This window comes from Typopeltis vanoorti, chromosome 3 (genome assembly GCF_054136105.1).
Source record: "Typopeltis vanoorti isolate ZY-2024b chromosome 3, IOZ_Tvanoo_1.0, whole genome shotgun sequence".
NCBI lineage: Eukaryota > Metazoa > Arthropoda > Arachnida > Uropygi > Thelyphonidae > Typopeltis > Typopeltis vanoorti.
Window position 1 is genome coordinate 84,131,932 of NC_143551.1, and position 27,027 is coordinate 84,158,958.

General features: G+C 35.3%; 1 protein-coding gene across 2 annotated transcripts in view; it reads right to left on the minus strand.

The window, feature by feature from the left end:
- Positions 1–1,011: 1,011 nt before the first annotated feature.
- Positions 1,012–27,027, minus strand: part of LOC150108340 (B-cell receptor-associated protein 31-like) — a 120,641-nt gene continuing 94,625 nt past the window's right edge. For both annotated transcript variants that reach the window (XM_090390706.1, XM_090390708.1), the window contains exon 8: positions 1,012–8,022. In XM_090390706.1, the coding sequence (XP_090246832.1) occupies positions 7,972–8,022 (51 nt within the window). In that variant the 3' untranslated portion in view covers positions 1,012–7,971. The remainder of the gene's footprint in view (positions 8,023–27,027) is intronic.

Genomic DNA, 27,027 nt, shown 5'->3' on the forward strand with positions numbered 1-27,027 from the left:
CTAGTGGTTTTGCAGGGATCAGGTTTGGGACCATTATTGTTCAATTTGCATATTAATGATATTGGTATGGTTAACTAGTGATTCGTAGATGATGCAAAATTGGGGAGAGTAACGCTCCCCTCCCATTTTGCATGTTATCAGTTCTCCACAATGTTATGGTCTTATAAGACTTGAATAGATTGCATGAATGGGCAGGTAAGTGGAACTACCAGTTCAATGTTGCAAAGTGTAAGGATTTGAAATTTGGTAAGCAATGAGATGCAAAGTATACACTTGGTAGGGAAACTTTAAAGGCAGAGGAAGATGAGATGTAGGAGTAGTGGTGGACAAGGACCTGAAATTCATGTGCCATGTTGCACAAGTTGTAAAGATGTCACATTGGATAATGGCATTACAATGGCATCATAACCTCTATTTCTGCATGTTAGTGTCCTAAAGGCCTTGATCAAGCCTCATATTGATTATTGTGCACAGATTTGGTCAATGGATTTTCATGGTGACAAGGATATGATAGAAAGGTCCAGAGAAGATTCACAAAGGTGGTCAGTGGAGTAAGAGGACATATTGAGAGAATGCAAATTGCAAAGCCTCATGAATTGGAAGAGGGGGATATGATTGAGACATATAAGCTAGTTTGGGGTTGTTATTCAGGTTGACATGGAATAGATTTTTCATAGAATGGGAGAGGGGGGGTAGAACAAGAGGCCATCACTGGAAACACTATAATGAGAGTGTGAGCAGTAGGTTCTTTGCACGGAAAGTGGTTGGTGAGTGGAATGCATTGCCTGAATGTGCAGACATATTGAATCAGTTGGATGAGCATTGTGTGCAATACTGTACCTCCCACAACGAGTCCTACTCCATGGAGGTCAGGTGTTAATAATGTTTAATTGAAGACAAAAAAAAAAAAATTAATTTATAAAAAATAATTTTATTATCATCATTTTGATTTGTGACCCACAAGTGACTGAGCTTTTAAACTTGGCCCTTAATTAAAATAAATAAAGTAAATCAATTTATTTGAATTATTTTATCAGTTCATTTCAAAAAGCTATAAACTGACAGAATACTGGCATCTAGGAAATACAAAAAATCAGACTCTTTGGTAACAGCATAAAGCTACAGGTCAATTTCCACAAACATTTTTACTACATTCTTTTAGTAACCGAAACTTCTTGTTTATGGTTCAATGCAGTGATTTCAGCTAATTGTAATGAGACATATAGTAGAAAGCTATGTGGGAGATACTAAAGAGGAATTTAATAGCATTAACAAATTCTAAACTAAGAATGAAGAAGATTAATCTGCTCAAAGTAGATATTTTCTTATTCTATTTGATTAAACCATGGTAAGCACATATGGACAACACTGGTGAGGTTATGAGAAGAATATCAAAGCAATGTTGATCTGATCCCTGATGTCCTTTATAATTGGCAAAATACTAAATTTAATTAGTTTATCATATTCCTATCAATATTATCATCCATTAAATCCACATAATTTGTTTATTGTATGGCCATTATATTATTACTAATCTTTAATAACATACTCCATAAAAACTCTTCACATCTATTTCTGTATTTGAAAGTTGTACTAAATCCTCTGTATGAAATGTCCATGCTTCAGAATATAGATGTGTATTCTATACTAACTGAAATGACTTGGAATACATAACTGATTAATGACAACTAAATAGGAATATCAAAATTTTATGTGCTATTAGTAGTCTTTAAAAGTAAAAGATTATGCAGAGGAAAAATTCATATGACTAGAGTAAACTGAGAAACTGTATACAAAAGGATAACTTAGACCATTAAAGGCAAGCATAATAAAAGTTTACATATGCCATTATGTACATTGGTCCCCCCCCCAACATAATTCCCAACAGTTTTTAACTTTTTTTTTTCTTTTTTCCACTGAATTTTGAATTAAGCACAGAATTTTACTCTGCACAAATGATACATTGCTTCAGTTATTATTTTAGCATGAACAGTTCAGTTTTCTGCTAAAAGTTATCATACATTCATCAGATTACTGTTTTAAAATAGTTACTTGTAGAGTAACTATATATGTAAACATTAGCCTCCTCTATTTCTTTTAACATTTTTCTTATAAAAAAATGTAGTAAAGATTAAAATAAGATAAACAAAAACTATCCCAAAAAATTCAACAAATGGAATTTTACATAAACTGTATCACTAGTAAGCATGAAAATTAACAGCAATCAACTAAATAACATTCAGCAGCAGAAGACATTATTAAAACGAAATTTGTTTTTGTATGATATATATTAACAATACAGCCCTTATATATAATTTGTTAATGTATAACATATGAAGGGATTTCAAAATATGCATCAATCAAATGACAATACTTTTGTACATTCACACTTTGTGAACAGTTTCTCTTGTATTACATCTGATACCTTTTAAATATTGGAAATAGCAAACTCATTACAACATTACTATTCTGAGCAATGTGTAATTACACATTAAAAAGGAAATGCTTATCCATGTGGAAAGAGAAATTCCAATATCTTCAAAAGTTGATCAAACACTGTACTAGCAAAACAGCATGATACTTTAATTGGAGTTGCTTGACTACCATTATTTTTTATAATTTATTTATTTTTATGTGAATACCATCCATAAAAGGCTGTAAATCTTTCAAATTTTTGTAGCCTTTTGTACATTTACAACTGTATATTTAGGAATTTGGGATGGGCTAAGTCATGGAACTTTTTTTCACTTAACTTCAGGATTCCAATAAGCATGTTCAATTTAACTGAATAATATGATGGTCATGAAGATAGCTGTAATTTAAGTTTTGTGTTTCAATGCCTTCAAAAATTTTCCAAATACAAAAATGGTGCAATCTTGACTAATTAACATATGTATTACAGTTAAATTATGATATGCACAAAGACACTACAATTGTTTCAACTAGTAAAATTTCTATCAATATTATGCTTCAAAAATTTTCTGTAGCCAAATAAAACAGGATAAACATCCATAAATACCATGGACATATTCATATGCTACATTCATATTCACTGTTGCTACAAATCAGACTGAATCCACTATAATAACATATACACACAAACGTACTTAACTCATGACTGCACTAGTAAATGAACTAAAAAATATAATTCAAGAAATGATCATGTATCTGCCATGATCTCATAAAAAATATTAAGCAAATTAATGTGTAAGGTAAACTGATCTGATAACCATTCAGTAACTAAGTAAACTAATGATACATATGAGCAACTATTGTGATGTTATATATTGTATAGAGGGATCAGATACTGGCTTGGTAGGAATATGTGTATTATATACATATAATTTTACCAGGATAACCTTATGGTTAAATCTAGATAACTGGGAGGAGACTGCCATATAGTCTGGAAGAGATGCCTAGCACCAACCAAGGATTCTGACTAAGTGTTCCAAATTTTCCTTTCCTGTAGTTCACTCTGTTAATAGGTATTCGCCTAGATACTGAATGAACCATAGTAGGATGGGAATGTGGGACTCTCAATGTAAGTCCTTGAAGGACTTATTCCGGGAATTCAAAAAAGAGAAAGACCCAGAGTAAACTGGATAGCTAATGTAAAAAAAAAAAAAAAAAGTGGACAGGTATTTCATTTACAGAGCTGAAATCTAAGTGTCAATCAAGAAATGACTGGTGATCATTTTTGCAATACACCTCAGATAATATATTCCAGAAAATGATGAAGATGACAATCTTACCATAATTCTCACTCTACTTAATTTCTTCACTTAAAGGCACATTTAATTTTACTCTTCAGCAAGACTTGTTTATTGTTCGGCATTTGTCTTGTGAATATACACAGCAGTTTCTGCAAGAGTAGAACCAACACCACATTGGCGATGGTTTTACTCTTGCAGAGTAGAACCATCAAGAACCATCAGAGAACAACCACATTGGTGTTGGTTCTATTCTCAAGAGTAGAACCAACACCACATTGGCGATGTGCAATATTCATGGAAGATGCGAATTGGAAATAAGCATTCTGTTATCTTAATTTCTGTAATTAGCTCATAATATACTGTAGCAGTGATTAAACACTACTCATTCTCAGTACAAATCTGAATTTTCCACACTACCTGTAGAGAACAAAATGTTTATTCCTTAGAAGAGAATAAACATTTTCCACCAGCATTTGCCAAAATTAAGTTTGACTATTTCAAGAATAGATCATAAATTTTCCTCAACCTGTTCTATCTAGAGATCAACCATAACCATTGCTGCTATTAAGCAATAAAATTCTTTGCTCTACAAATATAGGAAATCTATCATCACCCAGAGGGGAAGCATATCATAAATACACCATCACTAGTTTCCTCCCATTTTTCATTGAAAATAGTCTTCTCGTCAGATGATATTATTAATTGTACATTTTAGATTACTCTGATTTTGCATTCTTGATATTAATATAAAGTTCTTTTCTGATATCTTCATTTTTAATATGGACCTGCTATGTTTTATCGTCTATTCGAACAATAAAATGTGGCCCCAATTTTTCTCACAATGCCACATCTTATATCCAGTTTAGCTGATCAACTTATTTCTAATCCAAATTTCAGATCCACATGTCAAAACTGGTTTGAATATTGTCTTATATGCACACAATCTTTGTAATTCGTATTTCTTCCTTACTTCATATAAATATATTCAATAGACTTTCAATACCAGCAGTACTTATTTTGTTATCTATTTCAAGATTTAATTTGCCATTTTCAACAAAAATTGTGCATAAACAGTTAAGGTGTGTTAACTCTTTTGTAAGTTCATTATTGAGAATTCAATTAACGTTTTTTTTAATTTCTTACCTATGTTCATGTTTTGCCTATTTTTATTGCTGATTTTGATATTTGTAAGCAATTATTTAATTTAGTTAAAGTGCTAATAGACTTGTATCATATTCATTTAAGAGGACATCTGCATAGAATAAAGAACTAAGTTTAATACTTGCTATTTGAATATCAGGTTTAGTTACGATTTGACTTAATAATATGGTTCATATAGATTATAAGCACTATAAATAACTTACAAATAATAAAGATATAATAAAATCCTACCTTGCAATTAATTTAAACATAAAAACATCTTGTATAAAAGTAGCTAAACATAAGTGATGAAAAGAATTCCTGCATGAAGCCGTTTCCAGATAGATTGGAGAAAAAATTCTGCATCATCTACTTCAGTCACAAAATGTAATCAGACTTTTTTTTTGTGGATGTACAGGCCTTCAAACTGTCAGCAGATAATCATTGCTTGTGACACTGTTACAACTGACATGCTACAAAACACTTGACAAGGATTGGCCATCATTTTGGTAGTCAATCTGTACTATAGTAAAATTGTAAGACTGAAGGAATAGTTTGGATGATTTAGTGCAGTGAATTTCATTTAGCTATGAAGCTTTGGCTAAAAATTTTTGATAGTTTATTATAAGAGAATTCACTTTAACAGAATTTGCTATACTAAGAGCCAATTGTATTGGTCAGCCTAGGAAGGGAAAGGGCACATGTAGAGATCTACTGAAAGCCACTAAAAGTTGACAAGGTTCTGCATCTAAGAATACAATCATCCTTCTGGTTAATTGCAAAATACAGTAAAACGTTAACTTCTGGGAAGGTAAAAATTTATTGAAAGTATCTGGACAATGGAATGTTTGTTTAAAAGCAAACAAATATTTATCATCAAAGCAAGGACAGACAATCGTTTGCCAGACTTGTTTAGAATCGGTTTATTATTTTTTGTTCAAAGTATTTGCAATTAAGTGGGCAACTGATTCAAAACTAGAACATTATGCAAAGGAACTGGAAATTGAGGATTGTAAGAATACACTGTCAGAAAAGTAAGCTCTTATCAATGCACAGGTCATTTCATTTAAAGAAACTGAAGATGAAAACTTATCCAAAATTTAATCAATCTCAGAGTTGAAGTATTTGACTCTTTAATGATTTCAAGATTTAATATGACACACATGTTTCTAGTTAAGTGTACCTCCCATGATGAATCCACTCACTTCATGGAAGTTACAGTAATAACATGAATGAAATCATTTTTTTATAAATTATAAGATCATTAATACTATATGTTTGGTGTTTGTAGATAATAAAAAAAAAATTGATAATTGTATCTGCTTTTTAAAATTTTTTTTGGAGGGGCAGGGGTAACCATATTATCATTGTCCTTCAAATTATTTGTCTTCCTTCTTCAGTCAAAACAGGACTTAGATACTTAGCACCTGTCATGTGTTCATGGTGCAATGGCTACAGATTATTTGGGTTGACAAGTGATCTATATTTAGTGTATTTTTGGCCAAGTGGTTAGCATATTTGCTCTCCCGCCAAAAGGCTACGGGTTCAAATCCCGCTGTGAGCATGGATGTTTGCTCTTTGCTGTAGTTGGTGGATTGTAGTAGAGTGCTGGTGACAAAGAGTTGTAGAGTAATGCTTTCTATTGATGTCTTTTAAGAAGCAGTCATGGCCAAGTGGTTAAGGCGATGGACTAGAAATCCATTAGGGTCTCCCCACACCGGGTTGATTTCCTGTCAGTTGGGAAGTATCTTTGCCAGCCAAGTTGGCCGAGTGGTTAGCATATCCACTCTCCAGCCAAAAAGCTGTGGGTTCAAATCCCGACATGCGCATGGATTTGGCGATTGTGAAAATACTAGTGGTGGTAGTGGGCAGTAGATGACGTTGGTGTAGATGATGACGTTAGTTGTGATTCACTGTAGTTGGTGGATTTGAGTGGTGGAGATGGAGAGTTGTAGAGTAGGTGCCTCCCTCAATCAGTCTTTGGACTACTTGGAGGTGTCATGTAATATTAATAATAATAATATAATGTTCAAATCCCATTATGACTAGAAAAATTTTCAAGGCTTTATTTAGTCACATCGTAGATGCATGCATAACAGGACCCATGCTAACCTGACATTTAAATTTGGAGCAATGGAATGGAAGAGAATATTTATATGTAGCAGACTTTCACTCATTAATCATTACTGATGGCTTGTACAGTGCAGCAGTTTCCAGAGTTAGTCATTTTATGAGCCAGAAAGTTATCCAAAAAAAAAAAAAGATCCAGCTCAGTGTTATGTGCAGTGAATGGATATTACTACTGCAGTGTACTAAAAGATTTATCTGAATCGGTGATGCTCACAGCTGTTTCAAAAGGAAATTTTTTTATAAGAATTTTCTTTTTCTACAAAGGTTTGAGCCACATTATAGTCCCACAGAATGAATGAGGTATTCGAACCAGGACTGCCTATTTTCCACTTGTAAAAGAAAAAAATATTTCAACCATTCTAATAGTTTTCAGAAACCTATACTTAATACTAGTTTTAGATACAATAAGAATAGGAACAAGGTTAAGATTATTTGAGCATACAGCACTGGGAGAAATATCCTGATAGCATGAAGTTCACTCTTTATCAGATAACACTAAATATCAACTGCAAAAGGAAAAAAAAATACCAGCTAGGTTTTCTTTTTATGTAGAAATTTTCAATTATTAATAAAACAAGTAAACTAGATGATTAGCAGATTTCCTTCCAAAAGTACTAATTTACAAAGATAAAAGTAGCACTTTTATCACATTTTGATCAAGAACTTGATCAAAATATGATAAAATCTAAAGGGATCAGTAGTTAATCAAAGCAAAATTATTTCATGTAAGACTATTCTTTCCAGGAAAAATACATGGATTTTACATGAAGATGTACTTTTCAAAATAGTGTCCGGTTCTTTTGCAAATACCGATATAATTAAAGTAACAATGCTTTGTCTAATTTACACACTAAACAATTGTTTTAAATTGTAATATTAAGTTTTTTTCAAAGGCAGAGTATTTCAGTCATGTATTCTGCCTATAATAGCAAGTATACTTTATGGCATTTAAAAAAACAATTTTAGAACATGTTTTTAATATGCATACTCAATCTTCTTTCTTGTTCACACATGTGCTTGAAGTTCTTTTCAGTTCTTCCTACATTTAAAAAACATAGTATAAATTATAAAATGTAAGCTAAAAAACGAGAATATAATTTCTTGGCAACTTTTTAATTTATAACCATGTGAAAAAACTTTCTACAACTATTTCTAATCCAGAGTATTTTAATAATAAGGTGTTACACCTTTTCACTACTTGTATATGAGAAATATATGCCTTCTGCATTACTTCCACCTTAGTATCTCTTCTGGGTCTGGCTCCTACTGATGAGACCTCAATAAAGGTCAAAACCAGTCTGAGTAATGGCACTTCCCATAATGCATAGCATGATATACATCTGAAAGGATATACAATTTACATTATGGGATAATATGGCAATTAATATGAAGTCATTAGCCTCCATATACAAGTAGCTTAGTCATGAAGATACTTTACACACAATCTTTGCTTAAAGTATTAAACAAGAATATAATTTCTTGGCAATTCAAATTTAATGAAAAATAATAATAAAAAAATGATTAGTATCTATATTTTAAGATACTAATCAAAAATAAATGTATTACTGGACTCTGAAATATAAAACAGAAAAATACTATCAACTTTGTTTCAGTAATTTACAGATTTCTTCTTCTTTTTCTTCTTTTTATTATTATTTTGTATTTAGAGATTTTGAGTTCCAAAAGAAAGAAATCTATAAATGTGTTTATTCCACAGCAGGTGCATACAGATCTCTTCTCATGTTAATACCAGCTGTAGCACAAAAACAATGCATGGTATAGAGCATAGGTGGCCAACAGCAGGCCCATAGGCTGCATGTGGCCCGTAATGATTTTGTGTAGCCTGCGGCAGGATAAAAACTATATTAAATTATATGTATTATCAATTTAGCTATTAGTTTCAATTGCAGATTTTCTGATTGATATACTAGTTATAGTCATTATTTCTGATGAGAGAAACAATTTATATTCTCAACACGGAATCAAAATCGCTTTAAAAAGATTACTCAATTTATAAAATCTACTGCTTCTCTGTGCAAGTTGTAGTAGTGGAAATGGTAGATTTCTATGTGCTCCAGAGTAACGCATCACTGAAAGTCACTTGCTCTGCTCTGGTTACAGTGACTGTTTCAGAGACTCAGTTTTAAGTATTTTATATTGTTCTCCCAGTAGTAAAATGATTTAACAAATATAGTAATTCAATACATATAACTATTGCCCTGAAAAAATGCAGAGTTTATTTTTATTTAAGTTCTGTCTAAAAGTGTGCAGCCCATGAAGCTACCACTCATCATATATTGGCCCCCTCATATAGAATGAAGTTGGCCATGCCTGGTATAGAGTAATGAATTTGATACATAATCATAGTAATCAGAATTCATCACCAGTTAACATTATCTGCATAGCCTTAATGAAATCCTATCACAAGGTTATGTACAGTGAACATGTTTAATTTAATTACACAATCATAAAATTTTATATTTAGAAATTGTATTTATTTGTAGAAATTGTATATATATGTTTAATTTAATTACACAATCATAAAATTTTATCTTTAGAAATTGCATAACTAAGTCAACTAGTATCATATTACACAAACATGTCTACAAATTTAGTGGGCAGAAAAAGGACATCAGATTTTTTTTTTTGGGGGGGGGGGGGGGACTAAGGAAGCTACAGAAATGGTATGTATTTGTGCTAAGAATGTGAGCCCAAGAAAGAGAGAGAGAGATCTAGTCTTGTTTTGTGGGCTAGGTGTTATCAAACAAAGGGAGATGAACTAAGATATTTTAGCAAGAATAAAAGACAACACCATGTTTTGGTATAACCAGATTGTCATGACTCAACTGAAGAGTGGTGGAGATCAGTGTTCAAGGTACTGTATGTAGATTTTGAAGCATATTTCATTCCTTTTCCTCATGCAATGAGGAAGAAAATGAAGAACACTATCAACAGCAAAATTATGAATTAGGTATTGGGTCAGTGAAGTGGCCATTAAGAGAGAAAGAAAGAAGGTCAATTGCAACAGCACACACTCCAACCTTTCCATGAACCATGATTAGAGGTCTGCGATGTAGTCAAGGAAATTTGCTGTGGATCTATAATAGTGAAATTCAGAGTTATGTGAGCCTCCAAGAAGAAGTTGATGGTTAATAACATTCTCTATTATTATAGAAGAAATAGAAATGATTTTTTTTTTTTTTTTTTTTTTTTTTTTTTTTTTTTTTTTTTTTTTTGAGGAGGAGGAGAGGGAGATGTCCATTCCGTTGGGCAGATGACTAGTTAAGTATAGTCAAGATTCTTCCGATAGCTTTCTGGCAAAAGGACTATGGAAAGCATGTGGCATACTGTTATAAGTAAAGGTTACCTTCACTATCTGTGCAAGAGTTGGAGAGTAGACAGATGATGACAGGATCATCTTTGCCTGTGCTATTACAGTAGTGCCTTCTACCCAATGGATAGCACACAATACATTTAACACTTTCAAAATCAGATTTGAATTTGTTGATTGATGTTTTGTAAGTGTTGCATGCTTAATATAGGATGACAATGAAGCTGGAACCTTTGATATAACTATTTATGATATGCTGATTTTTTTTTTTTTTTTTTTTTTTTTGGACTATCTTCATGTCTGTTGGAAGATGAAGGCAGTGGATACTGGGCAAGTAATTTTTGATGAAGATACAAATGAAGGCAATATCATTCCAACAATTTCTGTAGCTTGATCAAAAAAATGTTTAAATCTCATGTAGTTTCCTAGTAGTGCATGGAAAGGAGACATCCAAGAAGTTATCCCACTTGGCATCACAATAATGGCAAAGGATAGACGGTTGAGAATGGCTGAGAGTTGAACCCTCCATAGTAGAAGAAAGCTGTACAAGATTATAATCTGACTTACTGAAAGAAGAGATGACCTCTATACCAGACTTGAAAGGAGAACTGGTTACATCAAATACTTCAGCATCTCTTCCAGCTTATTCAATGAAATTAGAAAAAAGAAAGCCAGCTGAAGTTGTGGACAATAATTTCACCAAGTTTCTTACAAAAAATCTACCCAGTGCTGTGCTTATGGCAGGAAGAATCATACAGGAAATGTAGTCTGGAGAGTTAGGCTATACCATGGTTGTTTTAGCTGCTATTTGAAGTTGTTAAAAAAAAACAAAAAACAGAGGCTAGGTCTGGTGGTGAATATCTTAAGTAGTGGTGTACATTATTTATGTTTGCATTTATTGTGCAATGTCGAAGTGCAAGCATTTTTACATATATGTTTTTTTATCCCTCTTTAGACAGGACAATTATTTTACTTTTTATACTGAAGAAGTTAAAGAAGTACATGCAATAAGGAGGGGCTAAAACAGATCATCTGAACCATTATGGGCTGGTGAGGGAGTGAATGCATAGCCTCTCAGCAATGTCAAACCCACCTTCTTGTGGGATGGCCTGTTTCCACAAATAGGGCTCTGGCAAGGTGAGTAGTGAAATTTATAGGCATAGCTTTCCTAGGAGGGAGGAAATGCCATTTAGAATTCTAGGTGGTAGGCAACTGTCATCACTTGGAGAAACATCACCACCCTGCTTACTGGAGGTACAAAGTGGCTGCTGTCATGTTTTGTCTCCAGTTCTTGTCTCTCCTTTTGTTACACATAGAGTGCAAATGATAACCTTGCTAGGCGTCCACACCATAACCAACTACACTTCTACCATTCAAGAGAATAGCATAAAATGGTTTCATCAGGCCGGCTACTAAAGAGTAGAGGACTAAATTTTTTTTGGTAACATTTCAGGATGATTCCTGATCAGCTGGTGAATAATCCTTCTGCCCAGTTGCGCTTGGAAGGAGTCTGAGTATAGCAGCTCGTAGGGGACACTATCAAGGCCATTCTTGGATTGGGATTTGAGAAATATTAGTACACAAATCACTATCAAGGCCATGCTTGGATTGGGATTTGAGTAATATTAGTACACAAATCCCTGTGTGGGATTTGCGTCCACAAGTCCTATGCTACTACTCTATAAGTTTTTCCAATACTTTATTACCAGAAAAGTTGCCATAATAAATTATAGTTACTATGGGTAAAATAACATCTCCCACAAAGCTAACAAAACAAAAAAGATTTCTAAATAAATCAAAAATACCCCCCCCCCACCAAAAAAAAAAAAAAAAAAATGCATTGAATTGGACATCATACAGGGTATTCAACAATTATGTGTAACATGGCTTGGAGGGTTTATCTCTTAAAGATGATTACATACATCAAATTACCCTAACAGTGAGATATTCTTCCTTGGAAATTTCAGTGTCCCTAAATTAACAGTCTCCTTGTCTTTAACTTCAGAGACCAAACTAGGAAAAAAAAAAAGCAGAACTGTTTGCTGTCAGTAATGATCAAACAGCAAACAGTTTGCTTTTTTTTTCCTTATTGCATTACAAGTTCTGTGACCTCCAGTGTGTGTGTGGGCGTGTGAGAGGGATTAATAAGAAATAAATATAACAGTATACTGTTTCTCTTTTTCTAGTTAATCATAAAGCTGGCACATTCATTCCATTTTGTGTACTAAACAGCACCCATCATGCAGAGAACTGTTTCACAGTATGCCTTGAATGGAGGAGTTTTGGCAAGCCATTGAAGGATATCACTGACAGAGCATGTAGAAGAGAGGTGGAAGAATAAAGGTCAAAACTTCTACTATGGAGAACAAACATGGCAAAGCTTCAAGCCTCCATTAGCAAGGTAGTAATATTACACTAGATGAAGGTGTTATCTACCACTTAGCACTAGTCAACATTTCTTGAAAGGAATGCATTCTGATTTTGCTAGCCTTCTTAGTAGTAACAGGCTACACCACAAGAAGGCAGAGTTGACAAGCTTGGACGAGGTTGTGGCTGAAGCTGTTATTTAATAATATATATATATATATATATTATTATTATTATTATTAAATAACAGTTATATATATATATAAAACTGTTATTATATAACTAGTGTGTACACACACACACACACACACACACACACACACACACACACAGATGACAGATTGATTTGGAGGAAAATTGTAGATAGGAAGTTAGTACTGATGCACGTTTTTCATGTAGTACTATCATATCCTATACACCCCTTGAGGGGACATATCAAGAATTTGATGATGATGATATATATATATATATATATATATATATATATATACAGGGTGTTCGGGATAAATTTGACAGTTTCGTAAGGAAAAAGAAAATCTTCTTTGTATCTATTAAATTTAATGAATTGATAAAAAACATTACAGGCAGAGTTAATTACAATACTATCAACAAGATTTACTCAAAATAACCACCATTAGCATCGATCACAGCTTCAATCCTGCTTCGGAACCTCGAACAAGCTGATGCTACAGTCTCCCTGGGAAGGGCCGCAAAAACTGTTTTAATTTTATCCATTAACTGGGCTTTTGTATTACTGGAAGTGCGATTGGTGTCTTTTTCAACTGCGCCCCATACAAAATAATCCATGGGGTTAAGGTCTGGGGAGTTTGGAGGCCAAACATTTGGACTGGTGAAGTCGTAGAAATTTTCAGACAACCATTTTTGACTTTTCCCAGAGGTGTGGCAAGGGGCCGAATCCTGCTGCCATACATACGGCCTACCATTGGCTACCCTTGTTATCCAGGGCTTGACTACAGTGTTTAGCAACTCCACGTAGCCATCTGAAGTCAACCTGAGGCCCTCTTGGAAAAAATGCGGAGGCATCACATTACCTTCAGAGGATACACATCCGAAAACCATCACAGTTTGGGGAAATTTAGTCTGCATTACACGAGGAATGTCCTTTGTACTGTATGCAAGCCATCTGTTATTCTGCGTGTTGTGTTTTTGATCCAGGCAAAAGTTTTTCTCATCGGAAAAGAACCAGATTGTTTGTGGTTCCGCAGGATGTTTCACTCTGCTTAGAAGTTTCTTCGCGTTTATCAAACGTTTTTCACGGGCCTTTTCTGTAAGCAGCTGACCTTTGCGGCGCTTGTATGAGTAGTAGCGGAGGTCTTCATTGAGTGCAAGCTTCATAGTAGAGGCTGCAACATTCATTTCACGTGACAAAGCCCGAATTCCAATGCCAGGGTTCTTCAACACCTGTTCCTGCAGATTTGCGAGGAATTCTGCTGTACGAACGCAATCAGATCGTCTGCTAGGGATCTTTCTTCTTGCTACATCCTCGTAGTCACCATTGCAAGTCTCTAGTTCATGCCTGATTGTTTTTACTGTATTCAGGGAGCATTGGGCAGCAGTCGAAATATCCTTATTTTGATGGCCGGCACGAATCATCATGATACAAGTTATTCTCTTCCATGATTCAGGTGGGTTCCAGCTATCCATCCTTTCTGACATCTTGTATATGAATGAAGAAGGGTCCAACCTTTTAAATGAAGAGAAGTGTGTGTTAATACATGTAACTTACGGAAAAATATAATTAATTATAAATATGTCAAATTTATCCCGAACACCCTGTATATATATACTAGGGGGGGCCTCCCCCCCACAAGTTATGGGCTGGTAAGCCGGTTCTCCATTGTTTTGAAATGTCCAAGAAATTGTTGTCTCATGAAGGCAAACGCATTGTTGGATGTGAAACGTTTCAAATTTTGGCTTAACCCAGCTCAAAACAATGAAGAGACAAAAAATATGACATAAAAATGTTTCAAATTTTGGCTTATCAGCTTAATCGGCTCAAAACAATGAAGAGACAAAAAAACGGGACATAAAAACGTTTAAATTTTCAGCTTATCTTTTTATATATATATATAGAGAGTGGATATATATATATCATCATCATCAAATTCCTGCCATATACCCTCAAGGGGTGTACAGGATATGATAGTACTACATGAAAAAAATTACATCATTACTAACTTCCTATCTACAATTTTCCTCCAAATCAGTCTGTTACTTGTCAAGAATCCAACATTATCAGATCTTATATTTCTATCGTCTAAAGCACTTTGTACCACATCAATCCACCTATATCTTGGTCTTCCCCTGGGTTGTTTTGCTGCCAACCTGGCAGAGAACACTTGTTTTGCTAATCTTTCCTCGCCCATTTTGTTTAAGTAACCATACCACCTGAGATCAGCCTGCTAACGCATTCCTGGATGCTGACAATGTCAAGTTCTTTCCTAATATCCTCGTTTTTAATATGATATTGCCATTGATACCATCTGTTCATGCCTCTAATCTTTTTCAGGACTCTCATATCTGCATTCTCTAGTCTTTGGTCAAGTGTTTTACTTCTGACCCAGCTCTCAGATCCATAAGTTAAAACTGGTTTGAACACTGTCTTGTATACAGCTAATTTAGTGTTCCGACTAATTTCTCTCTTATCCCATATGAATTTATTCAATAGACTTCCCACCATACCAGCTTTGCTGATTCTGTTGTCTATTTCTATATTTAATTTAGCATCTTCAGTAAAAATCGTGCCTAAGTAGCTGATATGTTTTACTTGTTCCACAGGTTCTCCATTCACAACACAGTTAACATTTTCAATGATTCTGCCTATTTTCATTGTCTTTGTCTTTTTATTGCTGACCTTCATACCATATCTATTACAACAGCTATTCAATTTAGTCAGAGAATCTTGTAGCGGATTTATTTAGAAGTATAACATCATCCGCATAAAGCAAAGAGCTGACATTAACATCTCCAATTTTGATATCAGGTTTAATACCACTTTCCTTCATAATGTGATCCATATAGATAATGAATAACAGAGGGGATAATGTACATCCTTGTCTCACACCAGATTTAACATTAAACTATTTTCCTGTACTTCCTTCAATTCTAACTGCTGACTTACAACTCAAATAAAGACTAAGTATTGCTTGATATAATTCCCCATTGACACCATATAACTGCAGCGTATTGAATAGCTTCTCTCTTGGCACCTTGTTATATGCCTTTTCCAAATCGACAAAACTTAAATACAGATCTTTGTTATATTCCCATGCTTTCTCGACTATTTGTCGTAAAGTGAAGATCTGATCCTGACGGCCTCTATTTGGTCTGAATCCAGCTTGTTCTTCACCAAGCTTTTCTTCCACAATTCTTCTCAACCGTTTCTCAAGTATACTTGCATAGATCTTGCCAGGAACACTCAACAGGGATATCTCTGTAATTCTCACATTCAGTTTTATTTCCCTTTTTATATATTGGTACTATGAGAGCTCTACTCCAATCATCGGGAATTCGTCCATCTGTCCAGGCATTCTGAACTATGCGGTGCAGCCACTGTAAGACTCTTATACCACCATACTTCAGCATTTCTGGTCGAATATCATCTACTCCAGCTGCCTTTCCACATTTCAAGCCTTTGATGGCTTTTTCTTCTTCAAGTATGGATATGTATTCCTGACTGCATGCCTGGTCAGTGTTTTTACCACTGTGCATTCATCACTGCTTGGTTCAATTAGCAGTTTTTCAAAGTAATTACTCCATACTTCAAGGATATCTTTTTCTCCCATTTTCATGTCACCTTTATCAACTCTAACTCCTTTTACAGCACTCTTTCCTCCATTTCTAAGCTTCTTCAACTACCTCCAGAATATTTTGCCGCCTTCTTGATATTTATTTTCTATATTCTTGCCAAAGTCTTCCCATGACTTTTGTTTAGCTAGTTTTACACAGTGTTTAGCATTCTTGCATTTGTCTCTATATTCTCTAAGAGCACAAGCAGACTTATTTGCCAGGAACTTTTGATATGTTTTCTTCTTTTCTTTCACTGCCTCTTTAACTTCCTGTGTCCACCAGAGAGTTCTGATTTTTTTATCCTTGCAGACAACCTGTTCTCAAACGTTTTCATTTTTTCTTCAATAATCTTTGTGTATTTTAGTCTACAGTTCACATCTGAGAGCTGCTCAACTTTTATTTGCTTTAAAACTTTCTTACATGTCATTCTTTTCAATATGAAATTCAATTTTATCCTGCTCAAGACTAAATAGTGATCACTTCCAATTTCAAATCCTCTGTACACTCTGGTGTCCTGCACCAGGGAGAAAACATCACTATCAACAATAACATAGTCAATGAGACTTTTCATATTCCTCGCCTCTTCTCTCCGTGTGAATTTGTGCACATTTTTATGTTGGAACATGGTGTTAGTTATAACCAGTCCATGTCCTGAGCAGAAATCCAACAGATATTTGCCATTATTATTAGCTTTGCTCTTTTCTCCAAATTTTCCCAAAATATTTTTGTATGTCTCACAATCATTTCCTACTCTGGAATTTAGATCCCCAACAAGGACCAACTTTTCCTTTTTCATTGTGTCAGTAGCTTTTTCTAAAGCCTCAAAAAATTCCTCCACTCCTACCTTAGTAGAACCTTCTGTGGGACCATAGGCACAAATAAGTCTCATTGTCCAGTTCCCCATTCTCATATTTGCCCACATTACTCTACTTGAGACTGACTGCCATTCAAGAAGATTAGCCTCATATTTTGTGCTGAATACTATGGCTACTCCTTCTTTTCCTTTATTGTCATTGCCTGAATATAACATTTTGTATTTATTGCTCAGAGAGATCTCACCAGTTTTGGTCTTTTTTGTTTCAGTCACCCCTATTATGTTGATCTGGTACTTATCTAATTCCTCAGCTAGCTCCATTTCTTTGCCATTCATGCTTCTTACGTTGATAGTAGTGATCTTTAACTCTGGTGATGTTGAGTTGGCGTTTGTTTTCAGATTTGTTCCAGTAGCTGACTTTTCGCTGTTCGCCCTGGTTCCCTGGCGAAAACAACGGGTCTTGTTTAACCGGGCGACGCCCCAGCCGGCATGAAATTTTGTCATGTTGTACCATCATTTTTTATTTTGGTTTAACCAATAAGAATACAATTTGGTCCGCTAAATCCCAAATTGCCAGCCCATCCTCGTTCGTTCAGTATCCAAGTAGATACCCAACAGGGTGCACCACGAGAAGGTGAAAATTGGACATTAGGTCAGAAGCCCTGATCGGTTCTCCGCATTCCTTTAAAGCCATGTGTAGGTCTCCTCTCAGTTATACAGCTTTGACCCTTAAGCACCCTTAAGTGGATATATATATATAATCTCTAAATAAAATCTAACATTTATGTTTTTGTAGACAAAACTGAGAACCACGTATTATTGAGGTATTTAATATGTTCTTGTCTAACTAACCAATGGCAGACCATTCTGGTAATAAGACAAGAATTAAAAATGGCATGTTGTGTGAATATACAAGCTGTCAGAACATTATAAATACATGTTGAACAAAATCATTGGGACTGAAACCACTTAAAAATAAAGTAAGTGTATAAAATTAACGATTGTTAAAAATGAATATATAGAGCTCTACATTTTAAAACAGATATCAAGATTATGCATACACCAATGAATACACTGAGATATGAGCATCTAATATGAACCAAGAGTAAATGTAATCAATAGGCTAAACAGCTGTTTCCTAAAAATGAAACTGTTGTGTTGTGATTGGCTTCTTTGTAAGAGTGATCTTGGATGGTGATATGGACTTCTAGTACTGAAAACCATATATTATTGATAGTTTTATCCAATCATCTTTGATTATATTACTAGGCTGTTTCAATATTATTAAAAATTTATTAAAAAAAAAACAATCAATCAAATCAGAAAATAAACTATACTTGAGAAGAAATCATATTCTTGTCTTTATCCAAGTATGAGCATAGAAAAGTTTACATGATAGCACCCAATTGGCCATGCAGGATATTTCCATTAACCAGAACATGAATACTACGTCTGACATGGCTAATATATATCACCTGCTACATCTGGTTAGGTGGTCAAGTGAATTCCATGACTGGGCTAACTCAGTTATAAAGGCTGATAACTTCACATCAAAATTGCCCTAGTATTCAAAAATGCACAATGGCAATAAACATGTTCAAAAATCCTTTTGAACATGTTTACTGCCATACTTTATAGGAAGGGTCACTACTAGACAGGTTCAACCTTTACCAAGGTCTCATGGGTGTGAAAGCTCAACCTGTAGATACTGAGAAGTGAATTAATGGTCGAATCAAAGCAATAGTTCCATATATATGGGGAAAATGGTGATACACGTCAATGTCCTAACCATTAGACAATCACAGCCAATTGGATGATCATGGCACAAGCAACTGCCTGAACACCACTTGAGGGTATATATCAGAAAATTGTCAACAAACAGAGCTATATAGAATGTAGAAATATTACTTCTACCACTGATTCAGCTCACAATGTCTTCATGGGTTTATCTCCCACTGATAAGAACTCAATAAAACTTGACACCAGTTTGGATAGTGACCCTCCCATAATACAGGCAGTATACATGTTTGAAAGAAAGCGTGCTATGCATTATGGAATATTAGGACAATTTTGTTGTGAAATCATCTTCCTCCATAACAAGTAGCCTAGTCAGGGAAGTTACTTAACTATCCAAATGGCCATGTTGGATGATATATTAGTCATCTTACACTTTATGTTATTTTAATAGTGATGCAATTTTAATGGTACAGTTTGTACATATGTTTTGGTATATAAATCAGTATTAGAAGCTTTGTATTGCTATCAAAAAAGGAATAGTGCTGTAAAAAGAATACTTGGAGACAATTTGATGTGAAGTCATCTGCCTCCACATATAAGAAGCTTAATCATTATATCATTAATGCTTCTAATGGATAAAGACAAGCACTTTCCAACCAAGGCAAAAAATTTGCTACAAATTTCATATAAATTTTTATTCACAGGTTGCACAAGAGTGAAAGAAATACTACTGATGATGTATATATCTGGATACTGAAAGAATGGGCTGACAATTTGAGATACAGCCAACAAGAAATGTATCTCCAATTGTATTCTTACTTACTTAAACCAGAACAAAATGATGGTACAGCATGATGCAATTTTATGCTGGCTGGGATATTATCTGGTTAAACAATGCACCCTGCATATTTTGTCAGGGAAGTAGGACAAACAAAATTAAAGACTGGCACCATCAACATAAGAGGCATCAGGCAAAAAAGAAGTAGAACTGGAGAAGTACCATAATTTGTGTTACTAAAACAAAGAAAACAAAAACAGCTGAGACTCTTCTAAATAACACATACAAGATGTTACACTCAGGCAATAATTCAAGAATTACTACAGTATTTAACACCAAACATGAAGATCATCTTTTTTTATACTGAGCCCACACGAGAGGTTGGTTAATCAATTTATATTACGTTAGTACAGTGTATGGGTAGTGGATTGGGAAAAGAGAAACTTGTTTACAATTGATTTAAAAGTCTGTATATTGTATTCCTTGGGAAACACATAAGAGGTAAGACTGTTCTTCCACAACACAGTAGTGCAGTAGCAGGGATGAAGGAGGAGGAAACAAAACTTGTTCTGTGGGTTTCAAAGGTGTACTGTGAAGGGATGTTGGGCAGCAACTGCATGTGTTCCAATGGAATTTAGTCCTGAGTGGAGAATTATTGATGCTATTTCAGATGAACATTTCCGACAGAAATATTTATAGAATACACATATTGCAGAAACAAAACATTGTGTGAAAGTGGGAGGAGTGAGTTTGTAACGGATGGGTCATTAATAAGGTCTAATTGCTCTCCTCTGTATTGAGTCAAGCATTTTGAGGGAGCTTTCAGGGGCTTCACATCAAATGTGAGAGCAATGCTCAATAGCTGAATGGATCTGTAATTTGTATAAGGTTAATAGCTGTTCAGAGGTGAAGTAACATCTTGAGCAAAAGAGAAATCCTAGTTTTTTTTTAGAAGCTGAGGATGCAACAGTTGTGATGTGTTTATGTCAGGAGAGGCTTGATGTCAGGATAATTGCAAGAAGAAATATCTCATCTTGTCGAGAAATTTGGGTGTTGTCAAAAGTAATACTGGAACATGGTTTTTTTTGTGAGAAATAAGACAGAACTAACTTTTGAAACTGGTGCAGTTATCTGAACCCCATTGGAGGATGGCTTGGAGATCAGAATTGAGAGCAGTGGTGGTGGTTGATGTTCTGTAGGTTGAAGTGAGTTGTGCAGAATAAGGTTTATCAAATGAAAGGAAGGAGTGCAATGTGCTGTCATCTGCAAAACTGTGTATTGGGTTGGAGGTCAACTGAAGTAGGTCATTGAGATATAGTAGGAAGAGGACAGAACCTTGTGGAACCCCAGCATTAGTTGAATGGTGAGAGCATAAGGAACCATCCACCATCACTATAGTGGTGGTCGGCAGTAGATAGCGTTGGTGTAGTTGTGGTCAGTTGGTGAATGAATGGTGGAGATGAAGTTGTAGAGCCCTCCCTCGATGAGTCCTTTAACTCCCTGGAGGTGTCAAATAATAATAATAGTGTATGTCTAGACAGAAAGCTGGCAATCCAACTACAGAAAGCCTGAGACAGACCAAACGATAGTTTGCTTAGTAAGCCTTTGTGCCAGACCCAGTCAAAAGCTTTGGAGATATCAAGTGCAACCACTTGAGATTCACTGAATGTCTCCAAGACAAGTGCCCAAAGATGGGTGACATGTGTGAGAAGATCTCCTGTTGATCAGCAGTGACAGAATCCATACTAGCAGTCATTAACTGGGTGGGTTCCTTCAAGGTAGTGTAGGAGTTGGGAATTGATGATTTTTTCCATTTCTTTAGACAGGACTGAGGTGAGTGAGACAGCAGCGATTTGAATATAAGCCAATTTCCAGGCTGTGGAATAGATATCAGTGGAGTAAGAGAGCATATACAGGCGACATAGAATAGGAGTCAGTTCTGGTGCACAAACTTTCAGAATGCCATCAGGGCCAGGAGACTTTTTTTGTGTCTAATTTGGACAGTATTTTTCTGATCTCTTTCTGACAAAAGGATACAGGAGACATTGTAGGTTTGGCATCTTGAATGGTTGGGTGGCATTTATCATTATCAGTTATGCGTGCATTGGAAGCAAAAGTATGAAGACATACTTTGCTTCCAATTCCACAGAAAAAAGCCAGGAGGTTGGCTTTTTCTGTGGATTATGATGCAATAGAGCCATCTAGGTATGATAGGGGTCGGAATAATGTTGGGCAGAAGTTACAACCAATTGCTTTGGCAAGAGACCAAAAAGCTCTGCTGCTGTTTGGACAGGCTGCAAATTTTCCACTTTTTGCTCTTTCAAACTCTGTTTTGGAAGCATTGATAGTTTTCTTGCAGCTATTTTGGGCTTGAGTATAAACACCAAAGGAGGATGGAGTTTTTGATGTAAGCCAGTTGTGGTATGCTTGATTTTTTATTTGAACAGCCTTGGCACATCTTTTGTAGACTCAGGGTTTAGTCAGGGGTTGGTAGTTCAGAGTCGTGTGGGGAATGTATGTTTCCATGCCAGTAAGGATTACTTTGGTGATATATTCGGTGCATATGTTTGGATTGGAAGACCAAAAACAATAGTCCAACCATGGGAACAAGGCATAGAGAAATCACAGAGGTCATCCCACTTGGCACTGTTATGATGCTAAACTACTCTTGTGTGGGAGGGAGTGGCTGTGTAAGCATTGTTGCATGGGGGGGTAGACGAGCACTAGATTGTGGTCAGAATTATCTAGGTGGACTGCACTACATTCACTGTGTATTTGGAAGGGTCACCTGATGAGGAAGAGATCAAGGGAGTTTGGGGAGTGGTCAGGGTTATCTGGTATTCTGGTTTGCATGTGAAAGAGTTGTGTAAGATCGTTGGTGACGGCAAATGTTTCAGCATCTCTGGCTGCTAGATCTGCATAACAGGAAAGCCAGTTGATGTTGTGGACATTAAAATCTCCTGATTTCGCTGTCAGGAAAGTGGGACCGGAGAAAATCAATTTTTAAGGAGAGGAAATGACAAGTAGTTTCTAGTAGATTGATGTGGACAAACACCAAAATGGGGATTCACACAATGACACTTATTTGCACCCACCTGTGGGTGCAAATAAGTGTCATTGTGTGAATTGGTCCTTATTGATGACCTAAACAGCAGAGTAGAAAATGACCACCAAACACACAGAAATATTTTGGAAAAATTTTGGAGAAAAGAGAAAATCTAATAGCAGTACTAATGCTGTGTTTCAACATAAAGATATGCATAATTTCACATGACACATGAAAAGAAGACAAGAAATAAGAAAAATCACATTGATTATGTTATTGTTGATAGGAATATCTTCCCATTAATTAAAGACACAAGGGCATACAGAGAATTTGAAATAGAAAGTGATCACCATTTAGTTTTGAGCAGGATAAAATTCAATATCATACTGAAAAGGTGCAAGCAAATTTTCAAAAGAATGTTGAGTAGCTTTCAGAAGTGAAATGTAGACTCAAGTACATAAATATTATTCAAGAAAAAATGAGAGTTTGAAAAACAAGAATCAAGCCTTGGAAATTCAATGGCAGATCCTGAAGAAAACACTGATTGATTCAGCCATAACAGACATGTGGTAAAGTTGTCTGCAAAGATAGAAAAATCTGAACTTCACTTCATGATGGATTCAAGAAGTTCAAGAGACAGTCAATGAAAAGAAAAAAATGTAGTCAGATAAGTAATTCAAGATGTGCTTTGAGAGAATATAGAAAAAAATGTAAGAAAGCAAAGCAGTGTTAAACAAAAGTCAAGGGAGACTTTTGTTTGTTAAACAAAAGTCTCCCTTGGCAGAAAACAGACAGAAAATAAATATCAAGACGGTGGGGTTCTGAGGTTATTGAAAACTTACAATTGGGAGAAAGAGTACTTGAGGAGATGATAAAGATAAGTGTGAAAAACTGAAGATAAAGATATTATAGATGTGTGGGGTAATTACTGAAAGATAAAACTGCTAAATGAAACACACAGTGACAGCACAGTGGCAATGCTGTAGCCCATGAAGTTAACTGAGGCACGGCTGTTGCTGTTACCCCTCAGATGACATATGAGCATGAACGGCTCTGGTCGGTGGTGGGTCAGCCTGCCATGGGGTAGAGCCAATGCTGAGAGTTCTTCCCAGTGGCAGGGTAAGCCTGTTACTGAGGGGAACAATGCTGAGTATTTTGAGTTTGACCTGTACTTGAACATTCAATAAAGATCAAAACCGGTCTGGGTAGTGGCCCTTCCCTTAATGCATAGCATTATACATGTCTGCAAAGAAATGTGCTTTGCATTATGGAAGTTACTAAGACAAGTAGTGATGAGAGCTTGGTCCACCTTTACCATGAGCTGTCTCAGTCCTGAAGATACTTCAGGTGCAAACTTTGTTTGCTTACACTTGAATAAAGGATTAAACTAAATTTATTATATATCAAAATTGAAATGTTAATTCCAGCTTTTTACTTTGTGCAGTTGATGTTAAATAAATCTGGTACAAGTCTGTATGATTTCCTAACTAAACTGAAGAACTGCCATAATAAATTAGCTATGAAATTCAGCAATAAAATACAAAGACTATGAAAATAGGTTGCAACACTGAAAATCTCAACAACATCTAGAATGGACTGTTAGAACCTGTACATCAAGTAAAACAACATTTCAGGTATTTAGACAATGTTTTAGTAAAGATGGCAAATTAATTGGTAAGTAGACCCTAGAATTAGCAAAGCTGGTATGGTAAGGTGTCAATCTTAGCAAAGAGCCAGTCTGTCCAAAATACCTGATGCACACCTGGCCAGTCTGGCCTGTTTATATTATCTTTGTTACTTTGAACAGACTGGCTCTTCTGCTAAGATTAGAATCCAGGAACATCAGGACTATATTGCAATTTTAGAATCAGACTAGTCTGGCCTTGTTTCTCATGCCATTGTTACTAGATATAGAGTACGCTGGAACCAGACCAAGTTTCTTCGTTCCAACAGATTCAAATTTGACTGACTGTTCCATTGAACCATGTGAAATTTTATGATATTGTTCAAAACTTGACCACTGTGACTATATGGCAATTAAATATCGATTAGGTTATTTAATTTTTAGTTATAGAAATTATCCAACTTGTTCCTTTGAACTCAATAGTGAATTCTCCTATCAACTAAGCTATGATTGAGACACAAGCTGGTAAAAGCACAGGCTACGTGACTCATCTTCTGATTCATATTTTGAATGTAGTTAAGTGATCTTCTCTTGTCTCCCCAATGATGTCTATGTTACATTGAATGAAATATATTTTTTTTAAATAAATTCTACATTCTTCTATATGTGTTAGCCATATGAGTGTTTAACAATAAGAGTAGTAGTTCAGCAAAAAAAGTAGGATTCAGGGAGACGGCACATTTCAAGCTATCTGGTGTGTAATAAATGCCAAAACACATACCTTGTTGTTGTTATAGACTAGGGGGAGATTGCAAAAGTGGTAATGTGCAATGGCAAATTAGCTCAATGAGCACTAAACATTATGGGGTCTACTTCTATAGGGACAGACTGGAAGGAGAAAAAGACATATAGGAGAAAGAAAGAAAATTTATGCTGCAACTGAGAGATAAATGCCTAAAACAGCATGTGATAGAGGAACCTGGAGTTTGAGAGTGCTTGATCTGATTTGAACATTAGAGAATTTGCCAAAGTTGAGGTTGCAACTTTGTCTTTAGTGAGGAGTCATCATGCAGTCTTGGGAGATAGCTAAGAATGTGAAATTTAGTTAACACGGTATATACATCTATAGAGAACTACAAAACTGATGATTATGAAAAACTCCAAGAAGTTTGGAGTAGTGTCATGACAAACTGCCAGAGAAGAATGTTAGCAATGCATAGGAAATGGTAAATGGTCATGTCAGGGGAAGATAATAATGAAGACAGTCACGAGAATTATTATCATATGGGCACCTAAATGGAGTCCGAAGACTTATCGAGAGAGAGACTCATCTATCATACCTCTCCTTAAACCCATTAACAGACAAAGCACTCACAACTGACTACTCTGGCAACCCATTCCATTCGTTCACAACTCTCTAAGCAGAAAATCTAGTCCTCACACTCCCTGATAACCACACCTTTATTTAACTTCCAGGGATGATCCCTTGTTCTGGTCCCTTTAGCCAAGTGCTGAAACATTTCCCCTGCATCTATCGTATAAAACCCTTTAAGCAACTTAAACGTTTCTATCATATTGCCTCTTTTTCTCCTATCAACCAACTTCTGCGATCCACACACACACACACCTTCAATCTATATGGAACATTCCACAGGCGACTCAACCATCTTGGTCACTCGCCTCTGAATCCTCTCCACGGCTTCCTCGTTAGTAATTTACTCACTTTCTACAATAAAGTGTCAGTTAAGTGGATAACTACATCATGACACATACTACTAGACTTTGCAAAGGCATGTGATAAGATAATGCAGGGAATACTATTATGTAAAGTGGAGAAAATAAAATGCCGAGATATTACAGAGAAGTACCTATGACAGAGTAGAATCCAAGGAAAAGGAGTGATCAGTAGTGAATCACAGGACCTTGGAACACTTGTTTGATCTATACATTAATGAGCAATATTTAATAAAGGTGATGAAGAGATAATGTAGAATCTAAACAGACTGGCAATTTGAGCAAAGAATTATGGTTCCAGTTCAGTGGATTAAAGTGCAAATTTATGCACTCTTGGATGATAAAGTTAGTAATTTATTATATAGATGAATTGAACTGAAATAAATATTAGGAATTTGGGAATGATTAGACTGCAAGTTGATAATCAGAGTTCATATTGCAAATGTGAGTAAAATAGTTCAAAAGATAACTTCCTTATCCATATTGTCAGCATGTTTCTTAACATCCAAATGATGTTTTGAGGTTTGTATCAAACTTTAGAAAGTTTTGATATGAAGAAATATGGAGTAATTGCAAAGATTTGGTCTTTTGGGTTTCTTGGAGATGCAAAAATGGTGGAGGGGATCCAGAGGCAAGTGACCAATGTTGACAGGTCACTTGCCTCTGGTCTTCCCTATGAAGACAGACTGAAGGTTTGTGGGTTACAAACTTTAGTTGACAGGCAAGAAAATGATATATAAATATAACAAATATTTGAATCACTAAAGTGGTTTTATAGTTAAGAAATTTTTCAGTATGTCAAG